This window comes from Coffea eugenioides, chromosome 3 (genome assembly GCF_003713205.1).
Source record: "Coffea eugenioides isolate CCC68of chromosome 3, Ceug_1.0, whole genome shotgun sequence".
Classification (NCBI taxonomy): Eukaryota; Viridiplantae; Streptophyta; class Magnoliopsida; order Gentianales; family Rubiaceae; genus Coffea; species Coffea eugenioides.
In genome coordinates this window covers 41,023,010-41,037,798 of record NC_040037.1, presented here as the reverse complement: position 1 = coordinate 41,037,798, position 14,789 = coordinate 41,023,010, and the positions used below count along the sequence as shown (strand labels likewise).

At 35.0% G+C, this 14,789-nt stretch overlaps 3 protein-coding genes across 4 annotated transcripts; 2 read left to right on the top strand and 1 right to left on the bottom strand.

Moving 5' to 3' along the window:
* Positions 1-1,031: 1,031 nt before the first annotated feature.
* On the bottom strand, positions 1,032-5,350 carry LOC113765362 (syntaxin-61). Of its 2 annotated transcripts, none has more exons than XM_027309510.1 (8): positions 5,284-5,350; positions 4,942-5,051; positions 3,525-3,638; positions 3,044-3,157; positions 2,660-2,853; positions 1,741-1,831; positions 1,498-1,563; positions 1,032-1,322 (listed from the first exon to the last, which is right to left on the bottom strand). In XM_027309510.1, exons 2-8 carry the CDS (start codon positions 4,996-4,998, stop codon positions 1,212-1,214), a joined length of 747 nt encoding a protein of 248 aa, XP_027165311.1. In that variant the 5' UTR covers positions 4,999-5,051; positions 5,284-5,350; the 3' UTR covers positions 1,032-1,211. The 2 variants fall into 2 exon arrangements, with proteins under 2 accessions (XP_027165311.1, XP_027165310.1); XM_027309509.1 differs by having other exon boundaries at positions 5,221-5,333.
* Positions 5,351-6,300: 950 nt separating this feature from the next.
* Positions 6,301-10,925, top strand: LOC113764647 (uncharacterized CRM domain-containing protein At3g25440, chloroplastic). The gene is made up of 4 exons (XM_027308616.1): positions 6,301-6,564; positions 7,711-8,176; positions 8,881-9,282; positions 10,437-10,925. The coding sequence occupies exons 1-4, from the start codon at positions 6,458-6,460 to the stop codon at positions 10,587-10,589; spliced, it is 1,128 nt and encodes a 375-aa protein (XP_027164417.1). The 5' UTR covers positions 6,301-6,457; the 3' UTR covers positions 10,590-10,925.
* Positions 10,917-13,453, top strand: LOC113764648 (5'-3' exoribonuclease-like; the record flags this gene model as incomplete). The annotated part of the gene is given in 7 exon segments (XM_027308617.1): positions 10,917-11,047; positions 11,049-11,229; positions 11,973-12,097; positions 12,301-12,389; positions 12,392-12,614; positions 12,704-12,811; positions 13,012-13,453. Coding segments are annotated over 6 exon segments (843 nt in total), but the record flags the coding sequence as incomplete, so codon positions are not given.
* Positions 13,454-14,789: the final 1,336 nt, after the last annotated feature.

Genomic DNA, 14,789 nt, shown 5'->3' with positions numbered 1-14,789 from the left:
TAAATATTTCACTTAATATTATAGTAGTTTATTTTATTAGTTTTATAACATTAATAGGTTTTTTTTTTTTTTTTTTGGGAATGAGACTGAACTAATAGTTGAGTCAAGAATTTCACCGAAAAAGGAAAGCAAGAAAAAAAAAGGGTTTAATCCTGATAGTACTCAAGATAAGTTCAATCAAAGGTAAAAATACACTTATTCTTGAGTCTTATTTTGATATGGGAAAAAATGCAAGGCAAGATATGTCAAATTCCTTCCCACAGTCCAGGATCCAAACAAGGCATTAAAGTCAAACCTCCGAAGGAAAAGGTGAACTCAAGCTCCGTTTAATAATCCAATTCAACACTTGAACTCAATAAATTCAGATTCAACACTTAAACTCAATAAATTCAGATCTTAACATATCCAGACTGTTTGATAATCAAAGATTGAACATCTGAATTAATTAGATGACATTGAATTTCTTAGACAAAACTTACTTCCAAAATTAAGTGATAAATTATTTATTTATTACTTAATGTGATATGCAATCAAATATATTAAATTTAATATTTCGCAATTCAATAACTAAATGAATTCAAACTTCAGATTTCAGACTTCAGTTTTATCAAACGCGCCCTAAATTAGCAAACGAGCCCCAAGAATTAGAGATTTTAAGTTCTAATCCTCCTGTCCCCTCTCTGGAAATTTTTTTTAAAAAAAAAAAAAAAAGCTATCAAGCCTTTTTTGAATAGATATCTGCAATTCTAAGCCAAACTTCTATCATATTCTTGAAAAAAAAAAATTACAAAGATGCCAAAAAAAAAAGTGTTACTTCAATCAACTATTGGTACTACCAAACTTTTGAATAGCCAAAATCATTTTGCCGGACGGGGCACAAGAATCATAAAGAGTCAAGGCTAACTAGGAAGCAGAACACAAAGGCAAATAACTGATTTTGCTGCTTGGGCATCATAACATCTAGCTATCTTGTAATCAGATGCAAAAGCGGACAAAATTTTGCTGTAAACTTCTATGATGTGCAAAGAATATCGAAACTAAGAAGCTCTGCTAAGTACAACACAGCCAACAACGTTCCAATGATGGTATACTTCTAATTCATATACGGGAAAGAAATTTCTAATTCATATACATCCACCAAAAGTTTCCAATTTATTCCAACAGTGGTAACCTCCCTCATGCAATAGACTAAATGCCAAAATCTTTCAAGACTAAGTGAAAAAGACCAGCACAAACAGAATGATAAACAAAACGAGAAGGAACAAAATCATCATAAATTGACCCTTGGCTCCAGCCTTCTTCATTACCATGCCAACCTTTTTCTGCAGAGAAGTGTAACTTCAATTAAACAAGATTCAGACCAAAAGAGAGAGAAAGAGGGGGGAGGAGCAAGGGATATACTTGAGGCCAATAAGTGGAATATCAGCTCTTACATTCAAAGATAGGAATGGTACAAACCAAAGTAAGATGCAGAAGTCATATGATGGCAATACTAACCTGAACAAAATCAAGGCGATTTGATGTTCCCTCCATCTCTGTACCCAAGTCATCTATAATCTTTTCCTGCACACCAACAAAACTGGATTTTAGGAGTGCTGTTTGATTTTCGTAGAAATATTTGACTAAAGAAAATCTTTGGACACAAGATAGGTAACTACACAACAGAGATGCAGCAAATTTCACTCTAATACCAATTCTCCAGAATGGAAATGACAGTTCAAAAAGTGTCAAAAGAAGTACATGTGCAAGAAGTTCTTCATGTATCGTAAGGCCAACACCACCAATTCTTTCTACACTAGCACTGAGCTCATCCAACTCTTCATCTTGTTGCCTGCATAAGCCACACTATTACACAATAGAAATGAATAAAACTCCAAAAATACGACTATAGATTGAATGATCTAGTAGTTGATCAAGTAATCAGGCCATAATTTTGAAATCTTCAACAGTCTAAAAAATTTTATTATTCTTGCAGTTTCACACTTAACAAGAATCATGCTTACTTTCAATTTTTTTAAAAAACTGTTTTCACTAATTATGTAAATCTTCCTTCAATTCAATAATTTAGAAAAAAACATCAAAAAATATGAAATAAATTCAATTAATGGACAAAATAAGTTTCCTTGAAATGCTGACAAGCAATTACTAAGGGTGCATTTGATCAGTCTTAAAACTGAAATCTGAATCCATTAAGTTACTGAATTGTTAAGTACTAAATTTGATACATTTAAGTGTATATTACATTAAGTGATAAATGAATAGCTTATTACTTATTCTTAGAGCTCAGCCTATTGTTTTACCAAAAAATCAAAGTAATAGATGCTTAATGGGGAATAACCTTCTAACGAAGTTACCAAGTTATTTTTCATATTCTTGTTGAGAGAGAAAGAATTAAAGATGTTAACCAAAATCACATTCAAATGTTGTGAAACCAAAACTTTAAATCCTGGGAAAACTAACCAGAAAAATTCTATATATTCACAAACAATCATTTGTATTGTAATTGTTGTTTGGTCAGGCATATTCATCACTTGAGGAAAGAAACAGGAACACAAACAGATCATGCTCAAGACAAGGAAAAAAAAAAGAATATAGCAAAAGAAAATAAATCAAACAGAATAAGCTGGGAAGAGGTTGATAATGAAACAAAAGACCATACTTTATGAGAAGTAGCTGTCTGTCTGATTCTGAGGATATGAGATCATCATTAGCTTGTGTAACATACTGGTTGGATCTGTCCGTCTGTTGCGAATTTGGCATTCTCATGAGTTCCCTACGCATTCCATTTACATTTGAAGAGCTTAAGCCATTAGACTCCTTCCCAGCTACTATTGCCTTCTTCATATTGCCAACCTAATTACCCAACACATAAGTCTGTTAACCTCAAGTGTCTGATAAATCCAAAGCAAATCCATCCAGTATATAAGTTATTCATTGGGTAGTATGTATTATGCCTAAACAGCAGAAGAAGATTCCTGTACAGTAACACAAGGAATAACAAGTTGCAATTATGGCAGCTATGGAACAACTTATAAACAAATACCTGACTTCGAGCATTGCTGGTCCATCTTCTTCTTTTCTCAAGCTCTGGTTCATTGATACCATACCATGAAGGATCTCCTGCTGCTACAGAAATTGTTTTATCCAATTCATCCACCTTCCTATCACAAAAACAGATCTTCAGTATTTATGAAAGATACATGTGTACCTTTATGCAACCCAAAACCTTCAGAGAAAATCTGGGGAAATAAACTGGCATTTAAAAAAAAATCACACCATGACAAGAGGAAGTTACAAAATTTAACATTTATATAAGTTGTTGAATTCACAAAAAACCATGTAGTATAAGATGAAAGGAGTCATTAAGCATTACGAAATGCATCTTTCTGAGTTTCAAAGCAAAATCGTAACCATGCTACTTTCATGGACAATTACGAAGATATGTGATTGATTGTCATTTTAGGCACATCAAAAAAAAGAAAAGGAGAAATCCTAATTCAATGATTACAAACTGCAATGCATACCTGCCACTGAATGCTCTCACAACCAGCAAGAAGTTCCTTGGTCAGATTTAGTTGCTCTCCACTATCTGGAGCAAGACGCTCCCATTTGTGAAAGCTAGATAGCAACTTGTCAATCTGGCCAAGAAAGTAATTCACAAGTTAAATATCACATACAAGAAAATTTCAATGCATGACCACACAAACAGAACGCTCAACAAAATTTTTTTTCCAAGGGAGGTGGCTGAGATCCAAGAGCATTTGAAGATAAGACATCATCAACAATTAGTAGGACATGAAGTGATAGCTCTAATTGCAGCAAGTGAAGAATTAACTATCTTTGTGCTTCTTCAGACGTATACAAAAACCAAGTACATGTCTGTCCGCGTCTGCATGTATCCACCCAAGCAAATGTACTTATGTCAGCACAAATGACATCAAGGCATGGACAAGTGGGAAAGAGTAAGGTTTAGAAGTGTGGGTTAGAAGCAAATCAATTTTTGGTCTTGGTTCTTGAAATCCTTAAAACATCCTGTATGGGAGTATCAAAATCTCTGTGGCAACTCTGCATCTTATTTACCTAACATACTTCAGATCATACAAAAGGTAAAAAGTGGAAAATGCTAAAAGAGGTAGAAGTTACAGTTCGAATTCAGGAGAGAAATATCTAAAAGTTAAGAGACCCCTTGAACAAAAGGTCATGTTATTCTTCTATCCTGATTTTCAATGCCATGGAATACCTACATATACAAATGACCTCCAAAAGGATTAAAAACAAGTACATTTTCTAACACTTTTATTGAATAAGTAGGAATTTTTCACTTTTAACTCAAGAAGCCAATTTCTCTGTCTTTTACTTCCCAGGCACTTTTAATTTTGGATATTACGACCAACATAAGTAGCCCATCATGCATACCCAGTCAAACATGCCCACGAAGCACAAACATGATCTCACAAATATGCTACTATTGTTAGATCTTTAGCAGCCACGGAAAACCCTAAACAAATCCAAACCCAATTTACCCAATTTGAGCAGATTCAACAAGAAAGTTTCAATGATGACGTTCTACATTGGGGCCTCCCAAATTATCCTAGCAATAAAGCCAAATTACCATATCCAACATCTTGGCCTGCAGTCTTCTAAAACATAATCATTCCAGATTTCAGGCAATCCCCATAGAACTTAATTAAGCAATAACCATGTCACTGTAATTAATCGTAATCATCCAAATATCTACAAAAAGAGAAGCATAAATGCCTCATTCTGCTTGATCTACATTGATAAGAGAAATATTAGAACAAAGTAATGGTAATTATCAGAATCATAAAGCAAAAACAATCATGGACTTTATATTAAAAAAAAAACAATTTTGACAGCATAATTAACTAAACACTGATCTGAAAACGAAATATTAATTTTTGCAAGAAGAAATAAACTTACAGAATCTTGGATCTCTTCCATAACAATGTAGAAAGGGTCCTGAGCTGAAGATGACATTCCTTTTTCTTTTACTATTTCTACCAAAAAATTCAATCTTTACTCCGTATAAACTGTATTCAAGAAATCAACAAAAACCCATTTCAGATTTCAACTTTGAAGACCTGAATTCCTCAAAATCACACAGTAGACACCTCCCATCACACACAGTCACATACCTGGAAGTTCTATCTAATATTACTATCATTAGAAAAGTAATATTATAAACATTAAAGAGCTAACCTGAAAATTAAGGAAGAATTCTTCTTAGAAGAAATTGACAACAGACGGAAGACCAAAACTTACAGATTTGTTCCTTCACCAACAACTTGATGGGGGCCGCATTCGTTATACAAACGTTTTTTAATGTGGATTATTTTATTTCATTTTATTTTATTTCCCTTCCCTTTAATCATATTTGTATCATTTTCTGATAACAGTTAAAGACTGGGCTTTTTCATACGTTCAATCAAACTCAAATGAGTTGGGCTTTTATATCTATCTGGGCCCTTGTGGTGAAAGCATAAATAGGGCTCTAACTCTTCTGCTTTTGTCCAGTTTTAGAGAGAATAGGAATTTTCTTGATTAGCAAATTGGAATAGTTTGAAAAATGGGCAATTCCATGCATAAAACTTTTTTGTCGGTGCTGATCTGGCCAATTTGATTCTTGAACTCATTTGGTAATTCCAATTAAGAACCTTTGCGGTGATAACATTAATCCTAACAATTGATTTAACTCCTCATTGACTAATAAAACAGGAGTATTATGAAAATATCATATACGAGATTGTAATAAAACAAGTGAATCGTATAAAAAGTCACCGTATAAAAATTTAAAATCCTGTAAAAAAAGAAGATGAAATTGAAGAAGGTTTAATCATGTGATTTTTTACACGATTTACTTGATTTATTACAATCTTGTGAATGATATTCCTAAAATAACCCTATTTAGTTGGACAATTAGAAGTCAGATTGATTCAAGTCATCATGCCACCACAAGATCCTTAATTAGACCACACAATAAGTTTAGGCATGAAATTAGCTACAAATAGAAGTTTAGAACTAAATTGATCAGTGAAAAAGTTTAGAAAGCGAAATTGGTCATTTGCCCTTTAAAGGTTCGCCATATTTTCATTTTCCCGCTTAAAACGTCGACGTTTTGCTGAAGCAACTAAGTTGCTTGCGTGGCATCATCTCCACCGTCCACTGAACACTGCTTCATCCTAGCCGTGAAATGGCTGGAAATGGAACTTGCGAGTCCCCGTTCCCTTACCTCCAAACTAATAATCCTTCCCTTCTTCTTCTTCTTCCGATCTTCGTCGTACGTACTCCTCCGGGCCAGACTATACCCCCGTTCCCTGGCATTTTCCTCTAACATCTCAAGAAGCTCAAGTCGTCGGAAAATCTTCCTGATCCGTTTGTGTATTCCGATTGAGAGTTGATTAAACGAGATGGAAAGCCGAGCTGAGTAGAGAGAATCATGTTGTCCAGACTCTCACTGAAGAAGTGTGCCACTAGTGGCTCCGGCAGCGGCGGCTTTTCCAAATATATTTTTCAGAACAACTCCACTCTAACGTCTCCCCGAAGGTAACTCATTTTTCGTATTTCAATCTGCTTTCATTGGTTTTTTTTTTTTGGCTGCAATTTTCTTGCTGAGGGTTGAAGTTAATTTTTTTCTCTTGGTTTTCGTTTAGTTTGACATATGCTTATTTATTTTTATTTTTTTGGTGAATTTTATTTGATCTTTTTTGTGTGTGTTTTTTATGTGTTTATTTATGATGTAGTAGTATTGCAGTGGCTGCTTAAGATACAATATGATGAAGAATCTAATATTGTAGAAAGTAGTTCTTTTTGCCTTTTTTTGTTCTTTTTTTTTTTTTTTTAACAAATTTACAAAATTCAGTTAAGCTCCCTCATTAACCATACATAATAGGTTGCAAAACTTCTCTTCCTGTATAAAAGAAGAAGCCATATAGTGATAATCCAGTGCTCCACCATCGTGGCTGTTGAATTCTGTTTAACTTTCATTAAGCAAGTGCATTCATTGACATGAAATTCGAACTCCAATTTAACTTCAAGTAGTTTTAGCCAGGCACTACTGTGCGAGGTTTTGTGTGACGACAAGTAGTCAAGTGAGGAGAACACAAATTGGATTGTTTGGGGAAGAAATTATGCAACATAAACAGCAAAAATAAATCCCTTTAGAAAAAACTGTATTGTATTTATTATTGCTGAATTAGGAATTACATTTGTTGATATGTTCTCTATGTCTTTCAAGTTAAGTTTCGATTAAAATTTTAACATGTTCTCCAGGTTTATAGCTGCACAAATAGTTTTACTCTTAGCTTTGTTGCTCTGAGACATATATGCATGCCAGTGCATATAAACAAACCTTAAATCTATGCAATGCATATGACCCAAAGTTAAAGAAGCTTGTAGCTTTGAGGTAGTATAGCATTTGCTCATAAAGAAATGAGGATGGACAAATTTCTGTACATAGCCATGTGGCCAGGTACATTTAGGCATGATAGCAACAGTATGTATACTTTGTCGGAATGTAATCAAAATGTCCCATCATCTTCCTTTGCAGGAAATGTCGGAACTCTATTCTTTGCTTTGTCTGTGTTAGCTGAATCTTCTTATTTCCTTCTACTCCAATTGTTGTCAACTCCTTGCCTTGTTTCTCTTTTCCTGAATTGGTTGAACCTGATGTCGATGTTTGTTTTTGTGCAGGGGATTGTTTCTTTGTGACTTCCTAGTCCAAAATATTTCTAGTTCTCCATGTTTTCCTGAAGCTACTTCATTTTCTCACTTTCACCGTCATTACACAAGCGCACACCGAGGAGATTCCTGGCTAGAAAAACCTTTTCCTGAATCTAAACCTTCTATGAAGAAAAGCTCATTATTAAGTAATAGATTGCTGGCTTTGCAGTCACATAATATCTCTTCAAAATCCATACAAGTTAGACACATCAGTAATCCTTCGATTGAGCTGAAGACAGATAAAGATGGTGTCAGGTTTAATTTTGGTAGTCCGGCAGTCAATGGTGGGTCACAAAGAAAAGCAAAGAAGGCAGGCAAGAAGGTTAAAATGTCCAAAAAAGCAAAACTTAATGAGCTTAAGTTCTACAGGTTGAAGGCAAAAAAGAAAATGAATTCTCCAAACCCAGAAGTTAGGATAAGATATAAACTTGAAAAGGTTGGTGAGATTTTGATTTATACTTCTCTATGCCGTGCCTGTCTTTGCAATTGTTTTACCATTCTTTTAGGGCTATTTCAGTCAAACCTGTTCTTTTCTTTTCACAATTGTTGCCTTTCCATTTTAATCTTTATTGCGTTCAAAGGAGTGGGGATACATACAGAGATGTTGCCAATTATATGTATCAATGGTACCAGGAAAAAGATCTTACATTATTTATTTTCTCAAATTGTTCACCAAGTTTCTGTGGTTTTCTTCTTCTTCTTTTTTCCCCCCTTAAACTTCTCGTTGATAGAATTTTAACATTTTAAACATGATAAAGGCTTAAGTCCTTGGTGCTCAAAGTTAGCTAACAAAGTCTCACTTAGTATTGTGTTTTTTGAAAATGAAAAGGAAAAGAAAATCTCCATGATAAATGGATTGTAGGCATTGATTGTGCCATTGAAGCTTCTTGATCAACTAAATGAGCAGAATTATGGACTCAAATGGTTAAATAGCCAATTCCATCTTTTGGTTTGTAATGTCTTAGTTCTTTTTTTCCCCTTTTTTATTAAGTAAACCTACGCTAAACCCTCACCTCTACCCTGACACATGCACATGAAAAATATCCTTTGGGAGTGCACTTGGTGGAGGATTTTATTTATTTGGTGGGGGGATTTTTATCTGGTTTGGTACTTATGGTAAGTTTCATTGAAATACTCCAGGCGAAAAGAAAGGAAGCTTGGCTGATTGAGAAATTGAGGAAATATGAGGTATCTAAAGTTCCTGTGGAAGCATATGATCCTGAAAGTTTAACTGAAGAAGAGAGGTTTTACCTGAAGCGTACTGGTGAGAAAAAGAAAAACTATGTTCCAGTTGGGAGACGAGGTGTATTTGGAGGTGTTGTTCTTAATATGCATCTCCATTGGAAGAAGCACGAGACGGTTAAGGTCATTTGCAAACCTTGCAAGCCTGGACAGGTTCACGAATATGCTGCAGAGCTAGCTCGATTAAGTAAGGGAACTGTTATTGACATTAAACCTAACAACATTATAATCTTCTATCGTGGGAAGAATTATGTTCAACCAGTTGTTATGTCACCTCCAGATACACTCTCTAAAGCTAAGGTAATCCCTACTTCTTTAATCTACATCTGATAATTTTTTTTTTAAAAAAATGTTGGAAATCGAGGGAACACAGAGGGTTACTCTTCTCCTTTTCTTTTTCTTCTTACATGTTCCTTCCTTTTTCTTCAACCTCTAAATTATCTTCTTCCATTTCCTATCTACTTCTCCAAAGTTTTTTTTCTGCCTTGCCCAAATTTTTTTGCCTTGTTATTCATCCGTTCCTTGCTCTCCTTTCTTCTCTCTTCTTTCCCCATTCCAATTGCTTTCTACCATTTTCTTTTGGGGGACTGGGTCTGAGGATAGAAGAATGCAAGGAAATTGTATATGTTACTTATACCATTTTCTTAGGACTGGGTTCAGGAGAGTGTAATTATGAAAATAGGGGCCTAACTTGAAGTCTTGAATGCTGAATTGAAGAATCAAGCTAATTGGTTCCTCTATTTGTGTCCTCATGCGGCCTACTTTTAGGTTGAAGGATTTATTGGAGCATCAATCTAATTGGGTTCCGCTGATTGTGTTTCTCATAGTGCTTACCTGTCCTTCAGTTGGTGATCATTTGGTTTTTGCTCAAACCCTAGCACATCAGTTGCCACCTCCTACTCCCTTAGGAACTTAAGTTTAGGATGTTTCTTGACATGTATTGATTTGAACATGGTGACTCGTGGTAGATTAGACAGAACGGGATCCACATTGGTACCCCATTGGAGCTTTTTGCAAATTAAATTTGGGGTTTACCTAAGAACAAGCATGGAAATATTCTTTGCAACTTGCTTCTGTTTTGATATATTGTGTTGCATGAGATGAGTGGACTAGTAACTTTAACATGTTACTTGGCACTTACAACAGTGCCTATAATTATAATCTTGTTTTTTGCTTTGCTTTGAGGTGTGGCAATAGATGTTTGTTTATACATTTTATTATCTGGTGTTGCAGGACTATTAAAAGGTGATCCTATTGTAACTTGCTGGGTATTTCCTTTGGCAGTTTTTCTTTTTCTGATTCATAGATGCTTCTTAAACATTCTTTCCTTGAAAGGAGATGATATTTGTTGATTTCCTTCAAATCAGCTATGTATAACTTTATCTTAGATGAAAATTTTGGGTTTTACAATGAGCTTAATTTTTCAAATCAGCCTCTTGATTTCTTTGCTGCAGGCCTTAGAAAAGTATAGATATGAGCAGTCCCTGGAGCACACAAGTCAGTTTATCGAGAAATTGGAAAAAGAGCTTGAAGATTATCTTGAACACCTTGTTCATTACAAAAAAGAAAAGGAGAATATGCCTCCGAGTACAACTATTGATACTTGATTGTTTGCTGCAATATTTTCCTGTAAGAAAACAAATATTGCTTGGCCCCCTAAATTACTTATCCACGTGATCCACATTTATCTCAATTTTCTCTTTCTCTGGGATTATGTTTTGGATTTGCTGATTGGAAATGATGACTCATGTATTTTTTGTGGTAGAGGTGTCAATCTTTTTAACTCTTCTTTGCTGCTACAAGTGATTCTACTCCTACCCGAAACATCCACTCCCCTATAAAGTCCCCATGTCCAAAAAGATCCCCTGCCTGTCTAGCATTTCCTTGACTCTTATAATGACAGATTTCCCTAAACAATTTCCAATGTTGGGTGAAAAGATAGCCCAAAGAAGCCAAATGGTACCAATTGCTCTAATAATTGCAGCATAAAAAACAAAAAGAAGAAAAAGAAGAGAGCTGATAGCAAGAGAAGATTGAGTAGTGTACAAACTGTAGCATATAAATCCCAGTGAATGGGTCTTCTTGGACCATTCTGCTGGTTCTTCATCTACCGCTGAAATTATGATGACTTTGGGGGTGCACTGGAATGATCTGAAGAAGTTGGTCTTTTACCTTCATTTTCATTCGATTCACAGTGATGGGATATTATCACCTACCAAGCTTGTTGAGAGAGCCCACCAAAATGGCGTAAGATTTCTCCAAATTCAATTTTTGTCTATCCTAGTAATTCTTATATGTTAAATTTGGGAATTTGTGAAATGCCATTTTGTAATGAAAATTGTTCTGTTTGTGTTTTGAAGAATCTGATATTGGAATTGTTTTTAATTTATGATTGTGCTCAGAGGATCGTGTTTTGCTCTATAAAAAGTTGAAGTCTTTACATATTTAACAAGAAAAAAGACTACTGCCTTTCTTTTGTTTGGTCTTTTTTAGTGTATGCAGGTGGTTCATAAGGATATTTTAATCTGAGAGAAAACAGGGAGAGTTTACTTTGATAACCAGTTTCTGATTCTGGAATCCATCAACGAGGGAAAACTGTTTGGAAAGTTGTCATAACACTCTTGAGAAGCGTACTGCACAGCTTAGATTTTGTGAAATTTCGGTGGTTTACATTTGGACCATTAGCACTGTCCACTAGAGATGTTTGTTTGGAAACCGTCCCCTGTGCTCGTTTCTTCTAGAATCATGTTTTTCAATGTTTGCAATTCATCATCACTGATAATATGTGTTATTTACCTTGATGGACTTATATGCCATGAATACTTTTTCCCCCCTCTTATGGAATTTATAGTTCAATTCTTTATAAGATCTTCGCTCCATTGTTGTTCTTCTAATATTATTAGCATGACATGTGCTACTAATCTATGCTTTTTTAAAGTGTATTATGTGGTTAGACTACTACAACTTATTAGTATGTATATCCTGAACAGTTGAAAGTAATTGTGTTGACAAATCATGATACAATGTCTGGTATACCTGAAGCCCAGGAAGCAGCTTTCAGATATGGGATCAAGATTGTTCCAGGAGTTGAAGTTAGCGCAGTTTTCTGTCCAAGGTAAAGTTGTCTCTTTGGCTTAACCATATCTAGCATTAACAAAACAGTAGCTAAAACACATGTTTTAGGGTTCTGGTAGTTCTTCTATTAACTTTACTGGCTGTCTTGTGCCACAGTTTCATTGATTGTTAATGGATTACTGATATATTTATTTCCTGCTTGCACGTTTTATTTTCTTTCTGATATTCAACATAAATAAACAGTGGAGAGATGGGATCAGAAGAACCAGTTCGTATTCTTGCATACTATAGTGTGTGGGGACCAATAAGGATAGACGAATTAGTGAAGCTGATACTTGCATAAGGAATGGACGTTTCCTAAGTGCAAAGAGCATGGTTTCAAAATTAAACAAACTGAAGCTATCTCTCAAGTGGGAGCATATAACCAAGATTGCAGGCACAGGTGTTGCTCCTGAGAGGCTGCATGTTGCTCGTGCTTTGGTTGAAGCAGGCCATGTAGAGAACCTAAAACAGGCCTTTTCAAGATATCTTTATGATGGTGGATCTGCTTATTCCACGTAATTAGTGTGATATAGTTAAATTTTGTGCGTTTCTTAAGTTGGTCAATATGACTTCTGTATAGATTGATTGAGAGTTCTTGTTGCAGTTCTGGCACATCCCTGGGCGCTAAAATCCCCGGTTGCCGTGATCAGAAGGCTAACAAAAGCAGGCTTGCATGGAATAGACTCTTGCAGAAGTGATGGAAAACTGGCAGGTACTTCATTCATACTCTGTTGCCTTCATTTACTTTCTTTTTCATCTATTGGATTTCCAAACTTATTGCTCACATCTGCAACTTCTTCAAAGAAAATTTTCATTTTCGAGTACAAGAATACAATGTATTCACTTCCATCATCTTTTGGGGCATGTGGGCTTTGTAATGATATCTTGTATCACCTTTTCTTGATAAAATAGTGCAGCGATTGTGCTGATGCATATGGTCTTGTGAAGCTTGGAGGATCAGATTACCGTGGGAGAGGTGGACAGCATGAATCTGATGTGGGGAGTGTGAGGCTTCCCATGTCATCGGTGCATGAGTTTCTTAAGGTCGCCATACCAATTTGGTTCAAAGGCTACTGTAGATAATCTTGGAAAAATGTCAAAGATCCCAATGATGCAAATTTACATTTTATAATCATGTTTAGCTGCAATCACGCAATGTATTGACAATCTGCACGTAATGTATTGACAAGTTTAGCCACAATCACGCAATGTATTGACAAATCTGCATGGAAATGCGCCCTGTCTCTCTCTCTCAAAAATCAGGGAGGGAGAATGTTGAGCTCAAATTTGGAATACTAAAACTAATGTGCTAATTGCCTTTATAATTTGTTTGGATAGTTTATGGGTTTTTCTAATTGTTCCTTGTAAGTTGTAACACACCTGGAATTTACCTAAGTTATTATGTGTGTGTGTGTGTATATATATTTTAATTATTATCTTTTCTTGCATTTATATATTTTTTCTATTTAATCTTATTTATCTTTTTTTTTGTATTTATATACTTTCTCTAATAAATCTTTCATTTCAAATCTGATGCTTGAAATATATATTAACAAGTATCTAATGGGCACTTAGAAGACAGTTTCATAGTTTATTATTGAGTAAATTTTATATACACTGACAGTGTATACATCAGCGGGTCTAGATGAACGCAACATATATAAAATTTGGTGTTTAAATTTAAATTCAGATGATATGTCATTCATTAAATCCCGTTAGTTTATACTCTGATAATGTAGAAGAAAGATTAATCATTTATTATTTGCATAATTTTATTTGTTTATATCATAAATATATTTTTTAATCATATTTTTATTTCATATATATCACATAAAAAAGTGTTATAGTATTTTTTTTAAAAAAACTTATCCTAAATAATCCCTTTTTCCAAACACAAATGAATCAGAACAACATGCAACGTTAGCCATCAATCTAGGATTGTCTATGTTGAAGTACATATATTCAGTCTAAAACAATCCCCAACTCTCAAATGAGTGGGGGTGCCATCCAGATCCAGCAACCTTGTCACACATGAAAACTTTGAAGCTGACTGCGCTAAACATCCCGAATCAATCCAAGAATCAATCAGAACTCACTTCCAAAGAATACTCCGCTGATCTCTCTATCTTTCTTCATCCCCTTTTCCTGCAGATCCTCATGCGCATTTGACCGAGTGGTGTATTACAATTTTTTAAAGATAAATCTCTGATCCACATCGTCCAAATAGATGCCTCCAGTGTAATAGTTTTCTAGACAGTTTTTTGTTATTAAAAGAAACTGTAGACGTTTGGATTAATTGCATAAGACTTCCTGCACCAGAGTAATGGAGAAACCGATCCAACCTTAGTAGGAGAAAGGTCATAAAATGTAGGAGAAAACCCCAGCAAGTGTACGAGAATGAGCCACTTCTGTTCTGAGCCCTCCAAACGCTCCATCACAGAGAACTGCACTAACAGAAGGACCTTAATTTGATATGTACATATGAAAGAAAAAAAAAAAAAAATTGTGCACTGAAACAAGATATCATGAAAAAAACAACGTTGGGAAAGCCATATCTTAAAAGGGTCCGACAGTGCTCAATGCCGGATTAGTCAGGATAAGTCAGGGCCAATACGGTCACCGGACACCAAGAGGTTTATATGGAACTCTTGATGCTCCTGACAATTATTATGTCGTTGTGGTTTAAAAGG

What these genes read in the sequence shown, in the direction of transcription:
- LOC113765362 (XM_027309510.1), bottom strand. Translation starts at nt 4,998, where the DNA reads ATGTCATCTTCAGCTCAGGACCCTTTCTACATTGTTATGGAAGAGATC. An exon ending in AGACAGCTACTTCTCATAAA is followed by an intron (nt 1,832 to 2,659) that starts GTATGGTCTTTT and finishes TGGCTTATGCAG; the next exon opens with GCAACAAGATGAAGAGTTGG. An exon ending in ATCGCCTTGATTTTGTTCAG is followed by an intron (nt 1,323 to 1,497) that starts GTTAGTATTGCC and finishes ACTTCTCTGCAG; the next exon opens with AAAAAGGTTGGCATGGTAAT.
- LOC113764647 (XM_027308616.1), top strand. Translation starts at nt 6,458, where the DNA reads ATGTTGTCCAGACTCTCACTGAAGAAGTGTGCCACTAGTGGCTCCGGC. An exon ending in ACTCTAACGTCTCCCCGAAG is followed by an intron (nt 6,565 to 7,710) that starts GTAACTCATTTT and finishes GTTTTTGTGCAG; the next exon opens with GGGATTGTTTCTTTGTGACT. An exon ending in TAAGATATAAACTTGAAAAG is followed by an intron (nt 8,177 to 8,880) that starts GTTGGTGAGATT and finishes GAAATACTCCAG; the next exon opens with GCGAAAAGAAAGGAAGCTTG.